Here is a 24,149-nt window from a genome sequence, read left to right as displayed (position 1 = left end):
AGAAATACCTTAATTAAGTATTAGTAATGTTATCAGAAACATTTGACCCAAATAAAGCACTTCACATGTTATCAATATACTTATTAAGTAAACCAAAAATAACGTCGCGCAAAATTATATATTTTCTTTTAATAAATAATATTTTATATTCGCGTGTTTCATACAGTTAAAATAAAATGTATCTTTACCGGATTTAAATGATGTTAATAATCCCAATTGTTTTAACCATATTTGCAATTTAGCGTTTATTACAAATTATAATTAAATAAAAGGTAATACGCATGCTTGAAGCCCTCATAGTGCGTGATCCAATTTTTGCGTCTTTATAATAGATAAGTTTAAGGCGAATAGGTAATTTTCGCTGAGAATTTAAGCCAGGTCTCGAATGTCCTTTAAATGCCGTGTTCGTTAATTACAAACACCATATAATTTATAAATATTTACTGATATTATTTATTAAATAAATAATATCAGTTTGTATATTGAGTTGAGAAGTTAGGTATATTCGTAAATTGTGGGTAGGTTACAAACTGTCAAATGGAGTTTACATCGCCTACGCGCATCTGGACAGAAAATTCCAGATTTGATGTTTTTAAGACAGTTTGAATAATATAATTCATGAAAAATACTTATTAATTACAAATATGGGAAAATTATTAAAGAAAATAATGATCAAACATTATATAGGTAACTTATCTTTGGAAAGTTCTAATAAAAGATAAAAAAAAAACTTCAAAGTAAAACTACAAACCCAGTGATATAATCTATAAAACAAAAAAGATACCTATTTCTTATCACAAAAAATATCAAGTTTTGTGCGTCATGTGATAATGGCCAAGACATAGAAGTCAAGTTCAAGTCACTGCCTTGAATTATCACGAATTTGTGTAACTAGCTCTTTATGTAATCACAATTTATCACACATTTTATTATGTACATACTAATCCATAATATAGGTGGCCCAAAGAAATTTTACTTACAAATTTATGATGCAATTGATACGACAACTATCCTCATTAAAATATTTTTTTAACACTTGCATCGTATAATTTTCATGTTATAAATTTAATTTTATTACCAAGAAAAAAATCAAAGACGCCGAACTTCACTCTATTAGGATTTAGGACCTTTCCAAGAAGCATACAAAAATAATATCAAAAAGAGGCTGATGAGAATTTATTTATGTTCAAAGTATCACCTGCTTTATTAAAATCGCATAACAATTACAAACATACTTTCGCATTTTTTAGAATAGGATTGTGAGCAGATTCAACAACAAGTGCATGACTCTTCGGATTGGATTACTATCGTACATTCGTTACGGCAGTCAAGTACGTACTAGGCATCTTGAGGTCTTTTGCGGGCATTCAACCGAAATAGGCCTAGTGACGCGACGAGACATCGCAGTTCGATCAGATTTCGAGGCTCAATGGCCATGACATCGAAACTAGCGTAACAGCCTCCGGTCACTAGAGCATTGACTTTTACATTCTGACACTCATCACAATATAATCAATTAGCTAAGAAAACTACCTGTCAGAAGATTCGGAGCTGTCGTATCTGTCGAAGCATCTCTTCTTTCGGTCGTCGCTGTCATCTGTATGGGACCCAGTAGTTTTTTGGGAATGCGATGCGTCTGCCGCGGAACGATTAGCGGCCACGCCGAGTGTCTCACATTTTTCACACGAATCACTCTCATCTAGTTCAATATAGAACGATAACCTCACTCTGCCGTCCACTGTGTGTTCACTGCACTTTTTTATGTCACCATTGGACGGGTCAGTTGCGGAAAAAGTTAATTCATTCATTTGTTTCGGGTTCGCGCGATCCTCAGGCGACCCATCCGCCATCTTTGAGCGCGCGAGTGTTTTGTCGCCAGTTTCGTCTCGCTGCCACGAGCCGCATGGGCGCTGTTGTCGAGGGGTGCGCGGGTCGCGGGAAGCGTGACGTCAGAGCGGCTGCGCGACGGTCGGAGGCAGAGCGCGGTGACGTAAGGGCTCCGCCCCGTGCATGTGCAGGGACGCTGTCATTGGCCACGCGTTACGCAACCCGCAAGCCTATTCAAATACCCACAGAAGGGAATCACCGTCGATAGGGACAGGCCCATCCCAGCCCTAAACGTAACAAATAATGCAGCATAATGACCCTACACACATTCAAAGTCACTACTCAACACATTAGTGGAGCAGGGACTCTGAGGTTCACAAACAAGTGCACAAAAATTGATGATAATCATTCTTCATTATACTTTGTCTTTTAACGGAGATTCAGAATAAGTAATTTCGATGTAAAATTAAATCCAATATTTTTATACTAGGAAGGTAAATTTTTAACAATGTTTTTTTAACGTATTGTAATTTATAACTTGCAATACTCAATAGAGAATACATAATTACCTTATTTGCAATAAGAGAAGATATTAGTACCTATTATAAGTATTACTTATTTACAGCATATTATGTAGGCCAAATTTTAACAAATTTATATATACATCTATTATACCTACAATTGTTACAAAGTGATTTTTATACAATTAATTATCAGATAACTAGGAGCTGTACAATTATATTCTTTAAGTACGTTATTATTCTATATGGATAAAGTTATTATTGGCTTGTTTATTTAAGACTGTGAGAGGTCTATTGTAAGATACAACAGCACTCATACAAATTAGTATTTTTTTTTGTTTTGACAAAACATGTTAAAACATAATAGACATGCAAAATACTTTCAATATTCACTGACATACCTACTGACTATTTGTAAACCTTTAGGTTTTTTAGATATCAATAAAATATGTATTTATCACTGATATTAGAAACAATTTTTGTATGTACTGATTATATTATGTTTGATGAAAGTAAGATTTATTAATGAATCATAGCTATAGGTATATTTACTCACACGTGTGGAATGAATAGAAGCGTTCTTTACACATCCTTAATATTCGTACAACAATTCTCTCTCTCTCTCTTTCCTCTCTTTTTCACAGGTGCATGTTGTAATTTTGTAAGTGTTTAAGAAAAATAATTATTTAACCAAGTATCACTTATTTACAAAAATATTTACGTATATTATTGTCTTATATTTAAAACTAAGAGATATTTATTTAAAATGTACTATATAATATTATATAATGTTGACACTATAAAATATATGGATATAAAAACAAAAATCAATTTACAAGAATTATTAAATTAATATCAGAGGTTACTCAGATAAGTGGTTTAAAAGTAATGTGTATTAAAACTATTTGGACTATTAAATACAATTTTGTATTTTTCTATGTGAGATGTTGAGACTATCCCAGAAATTAATAACTTTCTGCCGGTCAGAAGTGACATCTCGTGAGTACTGTTTATTAAGACGTGTTATAATAGCGCCCTCTAGTTGCGAGTATAAATACGAAATCTGTTAAGAAAAGCTAATTGCGTCACTAGATGGGTCTTACTGAACCTAACCTTTAGCTATTATAGTATTTTTATGTAATTTGGCATGATCAATCTTGCGTCAGAATAACTTGCGTTAGCCATAACGAGACACACTGATTGGTAAAAGAAAAGAATATCCCTGGGTTTAACAAGGTTTTTTTTCCATTTTAATTGTAATACCATAACATTTTTTGAATGAATAAAGAAATTAAACTATAATAATTATAAAAAATATCTTTATTGCACGAATTATCTAAAATATATTTTTAAATTATAATATAATATATAGATTTGTCAACTTACTAAATCTATTTACATACTAAAATCCTACTTTATTTGTTACAACATTTTCTAGTACTACAATAAAATCTAAAGGCAAGGTAATACAGAATGTAAAGAGGTAGATTAAGTTTTCATTATGTATAAAATGGAATGAAAAAATAGGCAGGAAGGCTTAATACTTATGGACATTGTAAAATAAACTTCGACACATTAGAATTAAAAGTGAATAATAGCGCCATCTAGGGCTACATTAGGATATTTATATTAATATTTCTGCACATTAATAATTATTCGTATTCATAATCATAAATAAAGTATAGTAATCTCATTTTTGTTATATTTTAAGTGTAATAAAAATAATTGATTCATATAAAGGATTAAGTTTTAGCTTCATGAGTATAAAACTATACAGATTAAAATTATTTGCTATATTAATTTAACGGGCTTTAGAGCCAAACAGTTTAATATTATGCCATCTACGATTACTTGAAACTTAAAAAAAAATGATTTTACGTCCACAAAGATGTAGGCAGCATTCCCTCCATGGAAGTATTGCGAGGCGTCAATGTTTCATTGCATAAGAAATCAAGCGGTAAGTCAACCAAATGGCCCTGTATAAGGTCTATTTTCCTATTCGCCAGCGCTGGGTCTTTACGCCATAGCGTCTCCGAGTTTTCCTCTTGATATTTCTTTAGTTCGGCGAATGTGTGTACCGCGTCAGTCGGTAATGGGTGGAACACCTGAAATCATAGTCAAATAATATGCGTTCTGGTGTTAAGTGCTAATAATACTGTAATAGCAATATAACGCTAATATTCAAATTCAAATGTACACTTATGAACGTCAAAAAAGAAATATACATTGATTTCTTAAAATTTTACATTTCCTGCCAGTTCTCAAATAAATGCTGCCAATAAATAAAACACATGGTAATCTGTTTTTCAAGTCGGTAAAAAATAAGCCGGTTAAAATAATATAAAAAGGTTTTATGGATAAATTATATATGTATAATTGATTTACAATTTTCAGCTTGTACTGAAATGATCATTGATTATTTTGAGTAGAACACCTTTTGCCTATCAAAACTAAATTTTTAATCGCCGGGAACGGAACCGAGAACCAGACATCAATACTAGCCGATTATATTTCTAAATATTTCAAGCAGTAATCGTCGGTAAAACTATTCTTATACGTGTTCCATACAAAAAAAACTTACCTCTTCATAAATTTCCGTATTTTTCTTTGACGTATTTTTCCATACATTTATGTAGAATTTTTCCGCACATGGGTCGTCTATATTGATACCCGTCTGTTCCATATCTAGGTCTAAGAGACCCAAATGTTCGCGGAACAATCTTTTTCTAAGGGCGCCAGCCACTCGACCAACTGGGAAAGGTTTGGAATTCATCACACCGTCTTCGAAGATTTCATCCTGGAATAGAATTTTATCTTTTATGCTATCAGACCAAGTGATAATTTACAAAGAAGATTCACTTCTGACACGTGTACTTTGTACGTACGCACTTTTTTTTAACATGCCAGTAGTGAAAAATACAAGAATAGTAACTTACCTGCAACAACACAGCGATTTCCGAGTCTCTCTTGCCAATCATGGATCTGTCATTAATATTAGCACTTCCACAGATAATATATCTATCATCAGCGATGAGTAACTTCGAATGTACGTACACCAGCTCGGTAATTGGCTCTTCATCTAGTAAAGAGTGGGTACGGAGCCCATGGAATGTTATGTATTCGCTGGGGTCTGGAAGACCCGCTTCGTACAAACGGGTTATTATAGCCTCTCGACTCCTAAAATTGATTTATTATATACATTATTATCTTCGTGTATAATAGTATTCATAAAAAGTCCGCTATGGACTCCTAAACTACTTAACCAATTTCAATCAAATTTGCACGCCGTGTGCAGTTTGATATAATTTAAAAGATACTGCTGTATGCGTGTCTCACTGAACCCTTCCTTAACGTCTGGACTGATTTCAATGAAATTTTTGTATGCGTTTGGGTGGAGGCCTGGATAATTTAGATTCACAAATCAGCCCGGCAGATGGCCTGGTTGATGGTCCATGATATTCTAATTGCTTGAAATATGCATCATATCCTCTGTCGGGTCCGCTAGTATCTTATATTATCAATCTGCTGTTACACTTAACGACTCCATCTCTTTTCATCTTAGCGTGATCACAATTTGACAGAAAGAGACGAAACATACATAATAATTTCATAAGAAAATTTTCTCTTAACTCTTTAGTTTGAAGTAATATGTATTGTGGTGTTGCTTTTCAAGATTAAATCTCTTATATTAGTGTTTTTATTTTGTACTGTTACTTATTTGAATTTTTAAGCAATAATAAAAAATATTTCGTTTTGGAAACAATAATCACAATATTACAGGTTTCAAAGTAAAATCATCCCTTTTACAGTTGTCCTTCCAAAAACAGCATAGAAACGTACAGCCATAGAAAAATACCTGCATATACTCTGGTAATTCCAGTGCGTAACAGCGTGTAAAGATGTGCCAGTAACACCTCCCACTTCTCCCTCAAAGCCTGGTAACAAGGGCATCACCACGTATATGCGGAATATCTCCTTGCTACGAAACGCACGCATTATACGGTTGAATAGGGCTTCACCAATCTGTAATATTTATTATTATTATTTCAAGTTCCTTTATTATAAAGCGTACCTATTCTTCTAATATATTAGAACCCTGACATTAGGTTTTCTTTGAATTTATGTATTCCTGAAAGAATCAATTTCTACAGACATATTGGTTCTTTACTTCAAAATTTTACAATGAAACAAAATGGTTAATGGTTATACAGTTGTCTGCAACTGTTAAAAAATCTGCTCTGCCATTAAGAATATATATAATATGTCTATAACCGTAGTTGATGGCAGTGCAGATTTTTTGAAAACAAACACTAACCAAAATGTGGTGTCATTATACGCAACCCCAACGTACACATAAGCTACAAAAAAAAATCTTTCTTCACCTTTAACTTTATTTAAAAGAAAATGTTCATTACCGAATCAAAACTATATCTTCTAATTCAATCATCGAGAGACACAAATAAGGTACAATTTTTTTTTATTTTTCTTTCATTGTAAAATAAGTAAAATGTATAAATGTGACAAAAAGCAGACTTAAAAGTTGCACTACCGCAAGAGTAATAAAATCTAACAAAATTCAAATTAGTTTTTTTAGGAATGACTTTTTTATACAAATATCGTAGACGAAAGCGTCAGGCTGTACGACATAGATTAGTTATGATATTGACATTTTAATAAAAATAAGTGATATTTATATAACATATTATTAACATTTGTTATTTTTATATTATGTTATTGTTTACTTAAAAGGGTTCACAAATCTTATACAATGTAATGCATATGTTCCTAAAATTAATAAACATTTTTATTAATTTATGTAAATAGTCACAAAGTCTCTCGTACACACATACACATTCCAATATTTAGACATATGTATATATTTTTCCAAAATAATTTCATGTTAAAATTCCAATTAGTTTTCATATAATGGGAGTACCTGATTCCGAACAGTGGGATTTGTCCTCGAGAGCGTGATGAAGAACTGGTTCTCAATATATATGTAGTGCTGTGCCCTCGTTATTGTATCGACATACGCCTCATGTATGCTCTGTTCCACTGTATCAGGGTCCAGGAAACCACAAGACCAGCTCGATACGCTTCGTAAAACCTGAAAACATATTGAAGAGTTTACTTTTGCTTCGGTTACAATTGGCTATTGAAAAAGTTTTTTTTGTTTTCATTTGCGCTAATTTTCGAGATTTTACAATTCAATTCATAAATATATCGTAAGAAAATTGTCAGTATTTTTTCTTCAACTGTAACTACTTCAACTGCCTAATAATAAAAAAATATTATAATCAGGGCGAACTATACTGTTTTGAGCATTGACATTGTTTATGTCAAATAAATCGTAATGCCTTACCTGACAAGAAACATTATTGACGTTAATACTCAATAACTCTGCAAGATCTTGTAAAGGCTTGATGTCCGTATATGTCTTGGGTAATAGATACGGGTAATTACTGTTTTGCCTGAAAAATAAACATTCATATATGTACTCATTAAGCTGAAGGGTATTCGTTGAGGGGATTGGGAGAAAATTGCTCAGAGCGAGATGGATCATGGAGCCAATTGTAGGAGGCCTATACCTCAATAAGAGGTACTTTAAAAAAAAACATATACTTATAACTCACTTAACAATGATTCTGAATACACAAATATTTTTTTAAAGTTGGTTAAAAATTAAAATTATATATTTTATAAAGAAGCAGAAGGTTGACCCTGAGGTCGTAGGTTCGAACCCCGCAGTGTACCAATAAATGTATTACTTTCTGCGTGCTGTTAGTTGTCGCTTGTACGGTGAAATCTATAGTACTAAAATCTATGAACTAAAAAGTTTGACAGAAAAACGATATAACGGAACAGATAAAGAAAACTTTTGGTTTTGGTTTTTTTTTAATAGAAAATAGATCGTTAATTATAAATTAAGAAAAATAAAAGTCAACCATATTTTTATCCTAATATAAGTTTGATAATTAAATCATAAATTACAAAAACCATATTCAATTTCGAAAATCAAACCCAGAACATATAACGTAATAGCATAAAGCTTAGGTTACATACCGAGCTTTTTCCAATTTGATAGCGTTCCACCGTTGCACAAAATGTCGGGCGACGTCTCTTGCGGCAGCGCCTTGTATCATCACACCGACATCATGCCAAGGCATTCTAGGCGTTGTATTTCTATCCACAAGGTCTGGAATCACATGAATAAAGCAATTCTTATTTTTTTTGTTTATCTTAACATTAAACACTTGGCGAATTTTATTAGAAAATTGCTTAGGTAAAATTTTAGAACAGGATGAAAAATTTGTGGATAGACCTTTGTATGAAAATGAAAATGACAGGTCAACTGTGCCAATATCCGATCTTAAGATTTTAACTGTGACATACACCAATTTTTTAAATAATTAAAAAGTGATAGTGATGTCGACAAACTAGGACATCACGGACTATCATGTCAAAAAAGTGCTGGCCGCTTCTCGAGACATGCCGCACTCAACGATATCATACATCGGTCCCTTGCCACCGTCAACGTGCCTAATCTACTTGAGCCGACTGGAATTGCTAGAGACGATGGCAAGAGACCGGACGGTATGAGTTTGATTCCATGAAAGATGGGTCGGGTTTTGGTATGGGATGCCACCTGTTCAGACACACTGGCCCCTTCCAATCTTCATGGAACTAACAAGAGAGCTGGTGCGGCTTGTGATGCGGCTGAAAAAGCTAAAGTCTGCAAATACAGGGGTCTAGGCTCTGAATATGATTTTGTCCCATTCGGTGTCGAGACCCTTGGTCCGTGGGGTCCTAGCGCATTAAAGCTTTTTAGGGAATTATCAAAAAGGTTAGTCGACATCACAGGAGAACGAAGAGCTGGCAACTACCTCGCACAAAGAATTAGTCTAGCTATTCAAAGAGGGAACGCTGCTAGTATCTTCGGAACCTTGCCTAAAGGGACTCCTTTTAATAATATTTTTTAATAATTAAATTTTAAGGTTAGTTATTAGATATATTTTTAGTTTGTAATTGTATATTAATATAATTAAATGTATAATGTGTAAAGTAATATATTATATTGGCACATAATAAAATTATATCATTAAAAAGCTATTTGACATGTTTTAAACATAGAGATGTATATTTTTATATTCTTTGTATGGTTTTATTTACTGTACCTATTTGGTTTATAAGTGTAAACTGCGAAGAGATTGCATTCGATACGTCTCCAAAAACTAAAGATCGATCGACTGTCACGGCCTGATCTTAGATGGTTTTCGGTTTGGGCGTTAAAGAACCTTAAGACGTTTCAAACTAGTTCCAAAAACAAACATTAGTGATAAGCGTTCGAACTCCCAACCAATTGTAGATTATAATTAGATACTTTTAAGTCTTAAATAATATTTCTTTTACCAACAAAGGGCGAATCCAAATTATTGAAGTCCTTCACAATAAAGTTGACATAATCCTTCCCAATCCATATTTTCGAGTTTCCCTCCATTCCTTCTAGAACTTTCTTTGTACTTTCCGTTATAACTCTTCCTTCAACGACCTGCAGACAATATATAAAGTAACATATTTAAATCAATTTTTTGTTACGTAAATTAATCCTTAACAATTCACAGTACTAATTTTTCTTATTAAATGAAAATGTATGAAAAAATATTTTATTACCGACTCATGCCCCCTTTTGTTTAAAATTATTATTTATAAAAATAAATCAGTAAAATTGAACTCTTTTACCATATTCGTCTCTTTCTTTCAAATGTGTTTACACTGTTATGAAAAGAGATAGATGTACAAATAATAGTACCTGCGCTAACGGTGTAGGTTTAACACCATCCACCTTCAAACCCAGTGCATCCGTCAAAAGAACCTCATCATTGGATCTCGCATACTTCTCTGCCTTTTTTCTTTCCGAGTCATCAAATTTCTTGTCATTCCTCTCTTCTTCGTACGGCGGATAAATTATACCAATAAAATCTTTCCCTCTATTTGTTAATTTGCCTAGTACGTTTGATTTTTCATCCTTATCCTGAGCTATGAGAAGGTGGTCACCGGGTTCCAGGACTGGCAAATCAGGATTCGGCACATTCTCTGTTTCACCTTGTGCATTTTGGTCGATCTCTTCTTGAATTACCCTAGGAAATAAATTAGTTAAAACATTGTAGTTATAAGCTACTAGATCAGTTGATGACTTGATTCACTATATTTCACTTCACCGAATCTAAGTACTAAATGGAACAAATTTCTCAGATTTCAAGGAATAATAATAAAAAAATCATTGAATTGGTTGAAGCGCAAAATTAAACATATTTTTCGATAAATTTCTATTTATAAAACTAGCTGCCCACGCGAACTTAATTTCGCCTTAATATAATATTTTTTTAATTTTTTTTAAATTTTACTGTTTCTAAATATTTCCTCCTAAAGAAATACTTGCATTAATCTACCCATATTCGAGTCTTGCGCTTAGTAACTTATTTTGAAATTCATTTTTAGTTCTTTTTCTTATGCTATTTATATTATTTTTAGTTATGGAGCAAACGGGCAGGAGGCTCCCCCAATGTTAATTGACACCGCCCTAGGACACTCACACTGCCAAAAGGCTCGCTAGCGCGCTGCCGGCCTTTTAAAAATTAGTACGCTCAAATACTTCAGTTGGCAGTCGGTTCCACATAGTAGTGGTTCGCGGCAGAAATTGCCTTAGAAAAATAATAGTGAAGTCGTACTTACTCGTTATACCCAACAACGATATCCTTGGTGGCTTTCGCTAGTTCAATGGCTACATCCATGTTATTCTCACGAGCAACGAACAGGCCACCTCCAGGAGAACTTGAAGTTTTCTTCTTACTTCGTATTGATGATTTCGGCTGCGATATATTACCGAGGTCTGTTAGTCTGTTGATTGAACATATTATAGGGAATATAATTTGTTTACTACCCACACTAATAATACACGGACTTACAGATCACATATTATACACCCATAGAGCAGAGATACATTACAAAGTCAGAAATATTTAAAATAAAATTACAATAATTAATTATACACAAAATTATTTGTAAATTATCAGATTATGTAACTGTTTTTAATAATTTTTCTAAAATGGTATAAGCCACCTGTCAGCCTTCTGTGTCTGACACGCCTTTGACTATTAGGCTACTACCTATGGGAATAAATTTACATACCTATGTCTATAATCATCCCATCGTCCATAGCATAGGTCGATGCCCCCAAGAAAGGCAACAGTTTGGTCTACGCAAACTATCTTTTCGTGGTGTGCCCAGAAGAAAACTCCAATCTTAGCGTGGTCTGGGTGACGAAAAACCTGGAAATACATTTATACTGTCATTTTAGGATTCAATCGCCCAATTGATTGAATCTCAATTCAAGTAAAAAAAAAGAGATTTTTTTTTTCACTTAAACAGCTAAGAAGAAACGATTTTTTACACTTTAGTAAATTTCAACATTTACGCATTACAGTTAATGATGATGATAAAACAATTTAGGTTATTTTCTTTAAAAACACAATGACCTACTAAGGTATTAACATATGTCAAAAATGAATTAGATTTGACATACGGAAGTCGAACTTCGCGCTGTCGACACTAAATCTTTGTCACTTACGTTACTATATTTGCCATCTTAGAAAACCTTACCTTAATATTTTCAGTCGCCAATCTGGATTTACTGTAAAAACTATTAATACCGAGCGCCATTTCCACTTCTTTATATAGCATTATGAAGACTCTGACGCCTTGAGCCTGAAATCATCCAAATGATGTTAATCACTGTACTAATAAAAATGTTTATAAAACAGTTTTTTTAAAGAGGTTCTTCTAACTTAACGAAACGTGCCATTTCTGCTTTAGACAATTTTCTTAAAGACGAGACGAGAGTTAATTTTATGATCCAAATCTGCTATTATTGATTTATCTATAACATACTAGCACACTAGGCCAAGCATTGCTGTGGCTAAGGTTTTTGTTATATTACATGGTAGTACACTATTCAAGGGTAGGAAAACTTATGTGAAAGGTAGATAGCTTATGTGAAACGTTGGTACTTTTAACACAGCGCCATTTGTTAGAATTGTATCAAATAATAAACAAATAATTTGCAATAAAATAAAATTGCGACTATAATTAAAGATCTAAGCTATGCTCCTATCTCTGGACCAGACTGCTCACGGTTTTCCAGTTTAATTTAAAATCGGTTAAGTAGTTCAAAAGTCTATCGCGGACAAACATCGTGACAGGAGAATTTTATATACCTAGTCTTGCCATAAATACTGAAACAAAGAAAAACATTTTTTTTTCTGTTGCAAATAACATTTATTACTTTTACAGTGTGTTAGTTTAATACATAAATAAAAAACAATTTAAAATATAAAAAACTTATTTGAAGTGGTCTCCATTGGGTGCGATACAGTCCTTAAAACGTTGAGGCCAGTTATCGATAGAAGCACGCACTCTTTCCATGGGAAAAATCTTCACTGCCAATCGTAAGACAATCTTAGGGCCTCCAAATTATTATGCCGTTTAGAGCAAGCCATACTCTCTAAAACTGACCATAAATCATAATCTAGCGGATTAAGATCGGGACTAGACGACGGCAAGTCTTCAGCGCTGATGAAGTCCGAAACGTTCATTTCCAACCAACACTGCGTAGACCAAGCTTTATGACCCGGTGCCGAGTCTTTCTGGAAGGACCATTCTTTGTTATTGAAAATGGTGTTATTAAGGGGCTTCACTACCTTCTCAAGGATGGTATCTTGATACACTTGTGCCGAAGTTTTGCTACCTTTTTCACAAAAGTATGCCTCAGTCTCTCCTTTATAGCTAATACCCCACCAAACCATCACTAAAGTCGGATAGTGCCCACGTTGCACTCTGTCTACTAATTGGGAAGCTTCATTAGAGCTTTGAGAATAAATACGGTGATTTTGTTTGTTAAATGTTGCTTGATTGTAAAAAAATTCTCATCCGTAAACAAAGCTTTTTTGTGACCTACCTATGCGTACCGCTTCAGAATTTTTTTAGATTTTATCACCGTAATCTTTTTTAAATTATCAGTTGAGAAATTATCAGTACGTCTCTTATAGGCTACAAGTCTAAGTCATGTTTTAAAATACGCGACATGGTTTTAGGTGCTATCTTCATCTCCCGATATAAAATCTTTTGCTTTCGGACAGGATTTCTTCGAATTCTTTTCCTTACTGCTTTGACCATCTTTTTCGTACAAACACTACGTGGACGGCCAGATATTTTTCAGTCACAAACAGAGGAGGTCTCATTGTACCTATTAATAGCCGGGTACACAAATATTTTTCTAATACCAAGCGTATGGAGAGTTTTAAAAATTGCATTTGGCTCCATACCTACTTTGTGTAATCCAATCACAGTGATTTGGTTCTCTTCATCACTCCACTGCATTTTAATATCGCAAAATATTATATAAAGTATTGGCGCCAAAATGAGAAAACTTAATGGACAATCATATAAAAATGACACATTCCAAATTCAAATGTAATATTTTGTTTATTTTTAGTTGTATCAGTATTTATGGCCAGACTAAGTATATTAAGATAAGGATATAATTAAAAACGTACCGCTTTCCTCTTCAATATAGTATCCAACCTCCAATAGTCACCATTGAGCGCCGGTCGCTTCATATAAATCTCCGGACTGAGCCACCAATCCGCTATGAAAATCTCTTCTCTAGCCAATTCCATAGCATCAGCTACCGCGGAGAGATAATCGCATCCGTCAACGAACGTGGCGACGGGCGTAGACGGACGCGCAGGCGCGAACGAATGGTGTACGTTCGGATATGTGAAGTCACGAGCTGTGAATTTCTTTTCATTTAAAACAAAACTAATAATAGCTTAGTTGATACACATTTGACAATTTTGGCTTCAACATTCATGTATACAAATAGTAAAGAGAAATATGCAATCTGAGGCTAAAACTCATATTATAAGGTTACTGTATTATTAAAAAATGTTCAGTATGATTAGAAATAAATGATTAATGTCCAATATCAAATCATTTATTCCAATTAGTCCTCCTGAAATGCCACTTTTGAACATTAAATAAAATATAAAGATGATTCTAGTTGCCCCTTCCAAAAGGTAGTTTCGTGTTGAAATTGGGCAAGAAACTCCACACTTACTCTTTTGAAATAGAATTTGCAATTTTGGATACATTAGTTAAATAATTATATGTGAAGACAATGTACTCCCAGAATAAAATTACTATACAGGTCTATTATTGTATTGTTAAATAAAGCATAAATTTAAGTTTAATCATATTAATACTTACCAGATTGGTTAGCAACAGTTTTTAAGTAGTGCATCCACTCTTTACTCTTCCGTTTGGTCCAGCATTTGATGACCAACTGTCTGTGCTGGTTCAAGATTTGAAGCCCATTACTGAGACCCGTAGAATACATACCACTTGATACTTCGAACCTTCAAATAATTTCATATTAGTTGCTTTCTCACGAATTAAATTCACTTAAAAAAAATATTTCTTATAAATAAGCGCATTTTAATACTAAGCTATGATTTCAATGTTATCTAAAAACTAAGTACTTACAACTTTTTACCAAGCTGCATGGAACGAAAAATAAATATAGGCAGCAAAATTTATTATTATTTTCTATTAAGTATATTTCAACCTTACCCTTGGTCAAACAACATGACACCCTTGATGACACCATCGCTGGGTCTAATATACCCAAAGAAGGTGTCCTTGACAAATAACCATCGCTCTTGAAATTTTGCGCATACCAATGCCGTGCAGAAGTAATTGCACCTGGAACAATACAATTACATTTTATGTATTATATATATTGTTTAAATATTTACATAAAAGGAATGCATTCTTTTAACCTGCTGCAATCGTTAGCAAAAGAAATGTGCCAACCACAATCAAATTTAGACAATAGATATTGAAACATAATTTATTATAAGAAAAAAAAAAATTAAATCTGTATTTTATTTAATTGAATTTGTGTATATTTTGTATTCCACTTTTCTTTTAACTATTGTGTCGATATTATAACTATCTGTGCCAATACTGTTTTATCAATTTACCCTTACAAAGCATCAAAGAAAACAGTAAAAAAATAATTGTGAAGAAATGCATGACTTCGAATGCTAATTTATATTACACAATAATAATGATGTTAAATACAAAAAAAAAGCTATGAAATATTAATATCATCTTCTACAAGGTTCTGAGAAAACTATTTGTATTCATTTAATATTTAGGACAAAATAATGAGCATGAGCAACTAAACTATCTCACCGAACACACACCATATTGCCCAATAGGCCGAAACAGTTGCAACCAGCCTGACCGGGTCTAGTAGACCCCGTGCGCTTCTCGATTATGCCCTCTTTGCCCTTGGACCCCAACTCCGATATAAAAGACATTTGGGAGACCTCCAAAAACGCCACCTAAGTATTAAAAGAATAGTTGTTTAGAAAAGTTAAAAGAAAACAATAAAAAATCATTTATATTGAATATTTTACAACAATTAAAAAATAAATAGATCAGAGTCGTTACAACCTTTTTTAGGTCTGGAACTCATATTTCTATTTCTGTTTCATGATTATATGTCAATCTAATAGGCAAGTAGGTGATCAGCCTCTTGGGCCTGACATACGCCGACTAGCTTTTGGGTGTAAGACATGTCGATTTCTTCACCGTCCGAGCAAATGTTAAATGCGCACAAAGAAAGAAAGTCAATTGTTGCAGCCAGGGATCGAACCTACGAGCTCAGGGATGAGAGTCGCAATAATTCCATGGAACCAGGAAACCATAAGTCTGATCCTCGGTAAAATTGAATATTTTACATTGAAAAGTAGACAATCATCACCTGCATATTTTAAACTGACGTTTCATTTCATGATTTCGAAATAAAACTTTGTTCACATAAAAATCAACAAAGATACGTTTCTAAATAAACAATCTGAGGTCACTTCCATTTCAAAAATGCGAATTGAATTCAATCGTTGAATCGGATCATTAAAAAATTTATAAAAAAGGTTCGAGGTATGTAAAATACTTACAGTTTCATGGTGATTTCTATAAATGGATATGTTAAGTAGATTGTACAAATATTCCTCCAACTGTTTCATACGAAGTTGAATTCCTTCATACGTAATCATCACCTCGGGCTTGCGAGGAAATCTGTAACCAAACACTATATAAGGTCACTAATTAACTTGGATTTTATCCAGTTCAATGTTATGCATTTGTAATTACTATATGACGAATAAAATCTCTCATGTATGAGTCAACGATAGTGTTTTTTAAACCTTCCTGTTTGAGTTGTATGCAACATAATATATAGTCAATTCCAGGAAAATATTTAGTAATGTTGTATAATTGTTACGTGTTTGTTCAAAGAGATCATAGCGCTGATCACATTGGAAAATAAATAGGGAAAGTAGTATAAGGAATGTTAACGCCACCTTGATTTAAGAACTGGTAGTAAAATTAGAAGCATTTAATATGTATTTCTTTTTTTGACATTCAAAAGCGTAACATTGTGTAAGCTATATGTTTATGTTTTTATGTTATTTTTTTTACATTGTTTTCTTTATTGTAAAGATGTATCTGTTTTGTGTTTTGTTTCCAAATAGATTATTATATGACAAACGATTTTGAATTTGATTTTGGTTAACATTTCAAGACGTATTTTACATATTGTCACAAAAGTGATAATAGTCTTAAACTGTTTAATTTTCAATTGTTATCTGATATAACATTGATAAAAATATTATTTATATTCACGGTGAAAATAATAATCTATTGTTTCCGCCTAGAAGTTTGTTTTTAAATTTTCGGTTTTTAAATTTTTTACACATCATTTTATTAGATTTTAATTATTTGTAACCAAAAAACCTAAGGAGATTATTAATTCGACGTTAATTTGAGTTAAGTAAGGGATGATATCGATACCTTCTATACTCTTAAATCATGCTAGCATCAAACTATTTTTTTCATATCAATGTTATGGGGTTCAAGTCAGAATGTTTTTATGCAGACAAATCTTTTTTAATAAATAAATTTCCCGCCAAAAGTAAATTTAAACCATATAACATTCTGTATCTCTGTTACATTGCAACAAATTATGTAGCAATTGTAATTAAATGAATATTTGCACTTTTTAAGTGTAATTCAATCAATTGTAACTGATTAAGGTGTTCAGATAGCCGACGGTACTTAGAGATAAGTATTTCACTGGTGGCGATAAAATTCATAATTAATCTCTTATGGTGATGGGAAAACAAGTTTTTTGGATTTGATATATCTGTGGTTCTTTTAAAATTCGAATTAGATGAGAAAACAAGACCCATAATGGTAGCAACACTGGATAATAATTTAAATTTAGAACAATTCGATTATTACCTTGGCAGAGCCCCTTTCCTTTTCCTCGGTCTACCATCCCGTTTCTTAGAATTACTTCGAGGTAGAGCCTCCAACGCTACTCTTTCGGCCTTTTCCTCTGTATCCACTGTATTTTTAAAACTGGCTCGTCTTGTTTTGTGTGATTTGGTTGGAAATGGTATTTTTAACGACGTTCTATATAAAGCCAGTTGTTGGTGCAAGTAGAGTATGTGTTTGTATCGCTTTTTTATCGTCCAATTGAAGTCGCCATGTTCCAGGTTTATTGTATATCTGAAAATATGTCATGTTATAGTGTTTCATAGTTAATAGAGGGATCACGGGTATAGTGTCGTTCATTTGAATTGTGAAAATTCGTAACGGAGTAACTGTTTCTGTAAATTTCTTAGCTGTGATGAAATGAAATACGTTTATTTTGGAACATAAGATCATCATGGTATCACTAATTCCACGTCATTAAATTCGAACCTGTTGGCATCCCTACTCATCGGCAAAGAAGACAGAGGGTGTTGGCCGAGAGAAAAAGCTGGCGTAAAAAACTCTCGGTACTCTTTTTCTTTAATATATTTCTTAAATTTAATAAAAGGCAGAGATAAAAGAGCCTCTGGGATTTTATTAAAGAAGAGTATGCCTTTTCCCAAAATAATTATTAACTTTAGACAGTCTAGTACGGGGAAATTGCAGCCTGCGTTTGTTCCGATACTAGAATAGAACATACGCACAATGTATTGACATTGTGCGTATGTAATGTATATACTTGTGTACTGTACATGTTTATAATACTTATCACTATTTTTGTATACATACATAGTATTTTCATAAATATATTGCGAGGGAAAGGTAAGTAGGAGGTAAAGGTAAGATGTACTTTGGTCTATATACAAGACAAGGTTAACGACGTCAAATCACTGATTGTTAATACGCGATGAATAGATCATTATCTAGTAATTCTTAGATTGTATTATGTAATGACAACTGCCATTCAACGACCTAGCTTGAAAAAAAGGGTTGACGTAATAACGACGACGACAGTTTTTATATGGAAAACTTGAACCCCATAATAGTGCCAGAAGGATAATTGGTAGTCCAATTTATATATGTAATAGTTTATTGCTAAGTGTTGCGCAATCACTGCAATCGATGGTAAAATTCTATTCTACTAATCTGGCCTTTGTGTTTTAATTTATACCAATTAACGTGTTTAATAACAATCTAAGCGATTAAAGACTGACACTAAACTGTAACCATAATCCTCTAAAAATACATTTAGTTAACAGTAAGGGTCACAAAAAATGCAAGCGTCAAGAGGTTTATTTTTTTGTTCAAAAATGGTAAAATTTATTAACTGGCAACATTGCTGGGTATTTATTCGACTATAGGATTTGTATTGACATGTTGATGTTTTTATTAAAGAAAAAATATCCATGGCATGCGTGCTAGAGCATCTACCAGTACTGCCGCAGCAAAGATCTATCTTTATTTGTTATGTCAAAATTATTTATTTGCAAGGTTATTTAAGTGACAAGTGTTATGTATCGCACTTACATGTAATAGAAAGATGTATAAGTAAATATTTAATGTTAATGTATTTTTAATCGCACCTTATGGTTAGTTTTTTCCAGCAATTTCCAAGTGAGTTTATAAGATGGTTGAACGTATTACAAACCATAATATAAACGGTATACGCCAATGACCGCATTCTATTTTCGCTGTAGGGGCCTTATCTAAGTCATGACGTCATGTTCGTCTAATGGATATAATCTTACGTTTATCATATAGCACATATAGGATCGTTACTATATTGTAACTAGTCTAAGATGAAACTAGATATAGATTAAAAATTGCAATCAATTCCGTGAGGTAGATTGACTGTATCACGAACTGACTAAATACAGACTTGTAATATAAAAGTTAATGTCGACGCATTTTAAATCGAGGCGTCGGGCAATAAATGTCTCTGACAGTAGGAATGTGAACGCAATGCATCCCGATCGATACTTAGCTACCTGCGCACGCGGATAGGATAAAGACATGGAAATCTATTTTAGGAGGTCAAGCACCACCTCTGATAAATAGATAAACAAGAAGACTACAACAAATGGGGATGATAAAAACTTTTATTTTCAGATAAGAAAATAGTATATCATAGTATACTTCGCACCACAAACAATTTTTTTGCATATTTATTTATAGATTTGCAGCATTCTATTAAACAATTTTCAAAATCCATTCAAAAGATCCAGAGATTATCCCTGCAACCTCACATACTTTACGTCTTTATAATTTATATATTCTATATAGATGTGAACTAGTATTTGTTACCATATTACATCCATATAAAAATGGTAACATATATACGCTGTAATATAGATAAAATTAGTTCTTGTCGTTACTCTTATCTAAGGCCCGTATTCCAATAAGCATTATTAAATTTCAAAATTCATTAGACATTTCTAAAATAGTGAATAAAAATTTATCCACATTGATAATTTAAAAAAAGGTCTGTTTTTATGTATGAAAGGTAATACTCACAAATTAGGATTAAGAAGATGTGTGGTAACACTTCTCTCATTCTCTACAAATCTGACCTTTATTTCAACACCCGGAATGAACACTTTCCTATGCACTGATTTGAATTTTATTGGCGTAGAGTGTATGCTTTTGTAAGACACCGATTTAGCTAGAGGTACTGAAAAAAAAATATTTCGTTATCCTACAGCTAACATAAATTATATAAAATTACAAACAAACACTGAATATATAGCGAAAGATGGAATACATCATACATTTTACTACAAAAATATCAAAGATTAACAAAAGGGAACAAATAAACAAAAAGTAAATTGATAATTTAATGGAAAAATAAATAAATAAATAAAATAAATAAATAAGTGTTTTAATACCAAGTTGTTTTAGCAAAAATAATTACCACACCAAGGTGAATTCAGTAAATATATACTTGATTTGAGATCTCATTCATAAATTGTTAAAACACATAAATACAAAATAAACTAAATTTTAATATTGATTTATTCTCAAAGAATGATTATTGCTAAACATATTTCTTTTTTAAATACTTGTAAAACATTTCACTATATGGCCGTACTATTCATAAATAATAAGTTAATAATAACAATATTTTAAGGGGATTCATATAACTGATAATGTTTTGCGTCAATGCAAAAATTCATTCACAGTCATACCTGATTATAAAACGATAATAACAAAAATAAAAGATTAAATAGAAACATGTTTCTTTTGTTTCAGATAAAACAAAATCATACAAGATTTTATAAATATATCTGCATTCTCTCTCTATGTTCATAATCATTTAGAGTGGCCGGGTGGGCCATTACAGGTTACTAATTCACAATTATAGGCTGGGCAGATAAGAAAATTCAGACAGAGAATTAAATTAAAAATTATTCACTTTACAATGATCTGTTACAAACATGTGATAAACATATGTTTTCTCACACAAAAATAATTATAATTATACAGAATGAAACATTACACCTAAGATCAAACAGTGATTGAAGATGAACGCAGACAAATAACTCAGAGTGGCAGAATTTCATACTACTCCATATTAACATATTCATCTTATATGAGATTGAACTAGTCCAGAATAAAGTATACTTAAAAACAATATGCTAAATTATTTTTCCATACATTACTTTCAAGGAAATTATTCAACAAAATTGTATAAATATCTCACCTGATGCATCAGTTTCCTCTTTACATTTATCTATTTCTATAACAGAGAGAGACTCGGGAACTGCAAGGCATTCATCAAAATCAGAGTCTATTCCAGGTGTCAAGGAATCCAGGTTTTGAAATATTCCTTGCAGGCAATCACCAGGTGATGACGGAGTTGGGGTCTCCATACCTTGATTTGTGTAACTGTATAATTCTTCATCTAAAAAATAAGAGTTGTATTATTTACAGGGATTTCAAAAGTATTATATTGTATTGTATAATTATCAAATACACATTTTATATAAAATTTTCTCATTAAAAAAAAACAAGTATTAAAATATACAAAATACCACACCTTGTTGTTGTTTTTTATTTATTTACAAATTATTTTTATAACCCACATAAAATAATATAGAATATATTAATAATAAAAATAAATGCTAAAGTTAAAATATGATATGGTTATTATGTTGAGAATAATGTTGTATCAATCAGTAATGGTTTTAAGAAATACATATACATCATTATGGATTTAATTTTATTGTGTAATATCTGATAAATTATTAATATAAAAATCTTGTTTTTGAACAAAGAAAGGAAAGATAAGCATACGCAGAACAGTCGCAATATAAAAACAATTCCTTTTGAAAAAGATAAAAATTCTACTTATTTTAAGAGTCTCTATTTCTTTGTTTATATAACCAACCAGATAATGTATTTTGTTCCATATTAGTAAAAATAGTGTTAACACCTTCCAAGTGGTTAATAAATAAAGCTTATAAATAATAAAATTAAATGTTACATATGTAATAAAAAAATAACAACAATTCACTTTTGTAAATTTGCTATGGGAACTATTATTAATATTTGGATATTGTTTGGTTGTGGAAAGTTTGTCAAAATTATAAATGATGAATAAACACTATACTTAAAGCATCTTTCAAAGAAAATTCACGCCAAACTTTTTAAAACAAAACACAACAGCATAACACTACAAAATCTACCTCGTTTGATAAGGTTGTGAAAACTTAGGGTCAATTCTTTTCGTTCCATAGGCCCACGGACTATCACACCAAAACAACTTTCAGCTTTTCTGTATGAGTACTGATTTGCAATATTGTGCCCATTACACGGCATGTCAGTCTTTTGAATACATAATCTCTCTGATAAGATAAGACACATAGATTTCAGTTGTTAAACAACTTCCGACGTCGTACATAGTATCGTCAAAATATCACAATATAAAGTTATTAAAATAATTGATTGTTGACTATTGAGCTATGGTTCATTGATCAAGGTAATTTCCAAGGCCTGAAAATCATGCGATTAGTCACAAGTGATCAATACTTACAAAACTTTTGATACAATCGTTTTTTCTTGAATTCCAGAGCTCCTAGCTTCTGGCATGGCTGTTGAATACTAATGCTGTGAGCATTGCCATTGAGCACAGTTACCACTCATAACTCGTTAGACTCTGTCTGAGTCACGTCTTATAATTTAATTTGGTCAGCTATATAGTATAAAAATGTAGACGTGTAGCTCCAGTCAACTCGAAACTGATAGTATCATGTGTAATTAATATTTAGTTATATACTATCATAATCATATTTTCAGACAAGCTTCTAAGTTCTTTACACCATAATCTTTTGTTACAATAATTTCATCAACCTTACTGATAGTGTTAAGTAACTGTTGATCTTCCTTCGTACTTAAAGTCCACAGACTAAAATATTACTTTTAACTTGATTGAAATGAAATATGAATTGTTAGTGTGGAGTGTGGATAGTTTAGCGAAAGTGTTGCCACCATCTCGTAAGATTTGAGTTTTCCCTAAAACGACTCAAAAATATTATGTTATATTATGTAGCAACTAATGAGATGTGGTGTTTGTCTTATTTTTTTGTATTTGATTTTCGGAATCTATCCAGAATCGAACTATCCAAAATCATCATGCACTGGTACTCATTTTGTGCTAATAAAGCAAATGATGACTTAAGACTAAAAGAGATCACAATTGGGGTGATTTAGGGAAAAATGAGGAGAGTAAATTTGTACGATGTGTTCGCACACCGTCACAAAAAATAGATACTCTGAAGCTGGCTATAGTCAACATTTTAGTTTTTTATTCTAACGCTGGTACAAAGTAGGTACACACTCGTTTTTTTCTAAGTCTTAAATATTTACTTGGAATAATATGCAGTTTTCGTAAAAGTAGGTAATAAAAAAACAGCACTCTAAAAAATATACATTACATATACATATGCATCATTTTCCCTACTATGTCTAATCAAGCTTAATACGCTTACGAAAATTTAATAAGTGAATAGTCTTAGTCAAAACACTATTACATGAGCAAGCTTGTGTTATGAATCAATACTTAATACAGAGGTACATTATTTTGCGCCTGTTATAATTCAACGATCCACATATTTGCTATACAATTACTTTGTAGCGGAAAAAATTACAAATATAGAAACATAGGTACATGTTACATGTACATGTTGTATTATAATGTGCTATATATTATACCTATATAAAGTAGGGAGTATCAAAGAAATCATAATAGAGTTCTATTATTTATAATCTCATACTTCTTTTGTTTCAAAATAACGTGTAAAATTTATTACAATATAGCGTGCAGTCTTCGTTTATTTTAATGCAATAATTGGATAGTAAGTA

General features: G+C 32.1%; 2 protein-coding genes across 3 annotated transcripts in view; both read right to left on the bottom strand.

Moving 5' to 3' along the window:
- The window catches only part of LOC111000108 (zinc finger protein jing), a 114,739-nt gene extending 112,798 nt beyond the window's left edge, over positions 1 to 1,941 (bottom strand). The window contains exon 1 of the mRNA XM_022269454.2: positions 1,534 to 1,941. Coding sequence (XP_022125146.2) covers positions 1,534 to 1,850 — 317 coding nt within the window. The 5' untranslated portion in view covers positions 1,851 to 1,941. The remainder of the gene's footprint in view (positions 1 to 1,533) is intronic.
- Positions 1,942 to 3,700: 1,759 nt separating this feature from the next.
- Positions 3,701 to 23,125, bottom strand: LOC110999606 (phospholipase D2). Of its 2 annotated transcripts, XM_045632040.1 has the most exons (22): positions 22,822 to 23,125; positions 22,475 to 22,633; positions 21,490 to 21,690; positions 20,304 to 20,460; positions 17,775 to 18,044; positions 16,430 to 16,550; positions 15,663 to 15,814; positions 15,036 to 15,167; positions 14,673 to 14,821; positions 13,961 to 14,196; positions 12,009 to 12,113; positions 11,538 to 11,677; positions 11,082 to 11,246; positions 10,159 to 10,486; positions 9,759 to 9,897; positions 8,412 to 8,544; positions 7,711 to 7,819; positions 7,285 to 7,455; positions 6,205 to 6,371; positions 5,285 to 5,525; positions 4,930 to 5,145; positions 3,701 to 4,453 (listed from the first exon to the last, which is right to left on the bottom strand). In XM_045632040.1, exons 2-22 carry the CDS (start codon positions 22,605 to 22,607, stop codon positions 4,223 to 4,225), a joined length of 3,696 nt encoding a protein of 1,231 aa, XP_045487996.1. In that variant the 5' UTR covers positions 22,608 to 22,633; positions 22,822 to 23,125; the 3' UTR covers positions 3,701 to 4,222. The 2 variants fall into 2 exon arrangements, with proteins under 2 accessions (XP_045487996.1, XP_045487997.1); XM_045632041.1 differs by lacking the exon at positions 22,475 to 22,633 and having other exon boundaries at positions 3,702 to 4,453; positions 22,822 to 23,124.
- Between the last annotated feature and the right edge of the window lie 1,024 nt (positions 23,126 to 24,149).

The sequence above is a fragment of the Pieris rapae genome, chromosome 18 (assembly GCF_905147795.1).
Source record: "Pieris rapae chromosome 18, ilPieRapa1.1, whole genome shotgun sequence".
Lineage (NCBI taxonomy): Eukaryota > Metazoa > Arthropoda > Insecta > Lepidoptera > Pieridae > Pieris > Pieris rapae.
The sequence above is the reverse complement of the archived record's forward strand: the minus strand, read 5'-3'. Positions and strand labels throughout refer to the sequence as shown.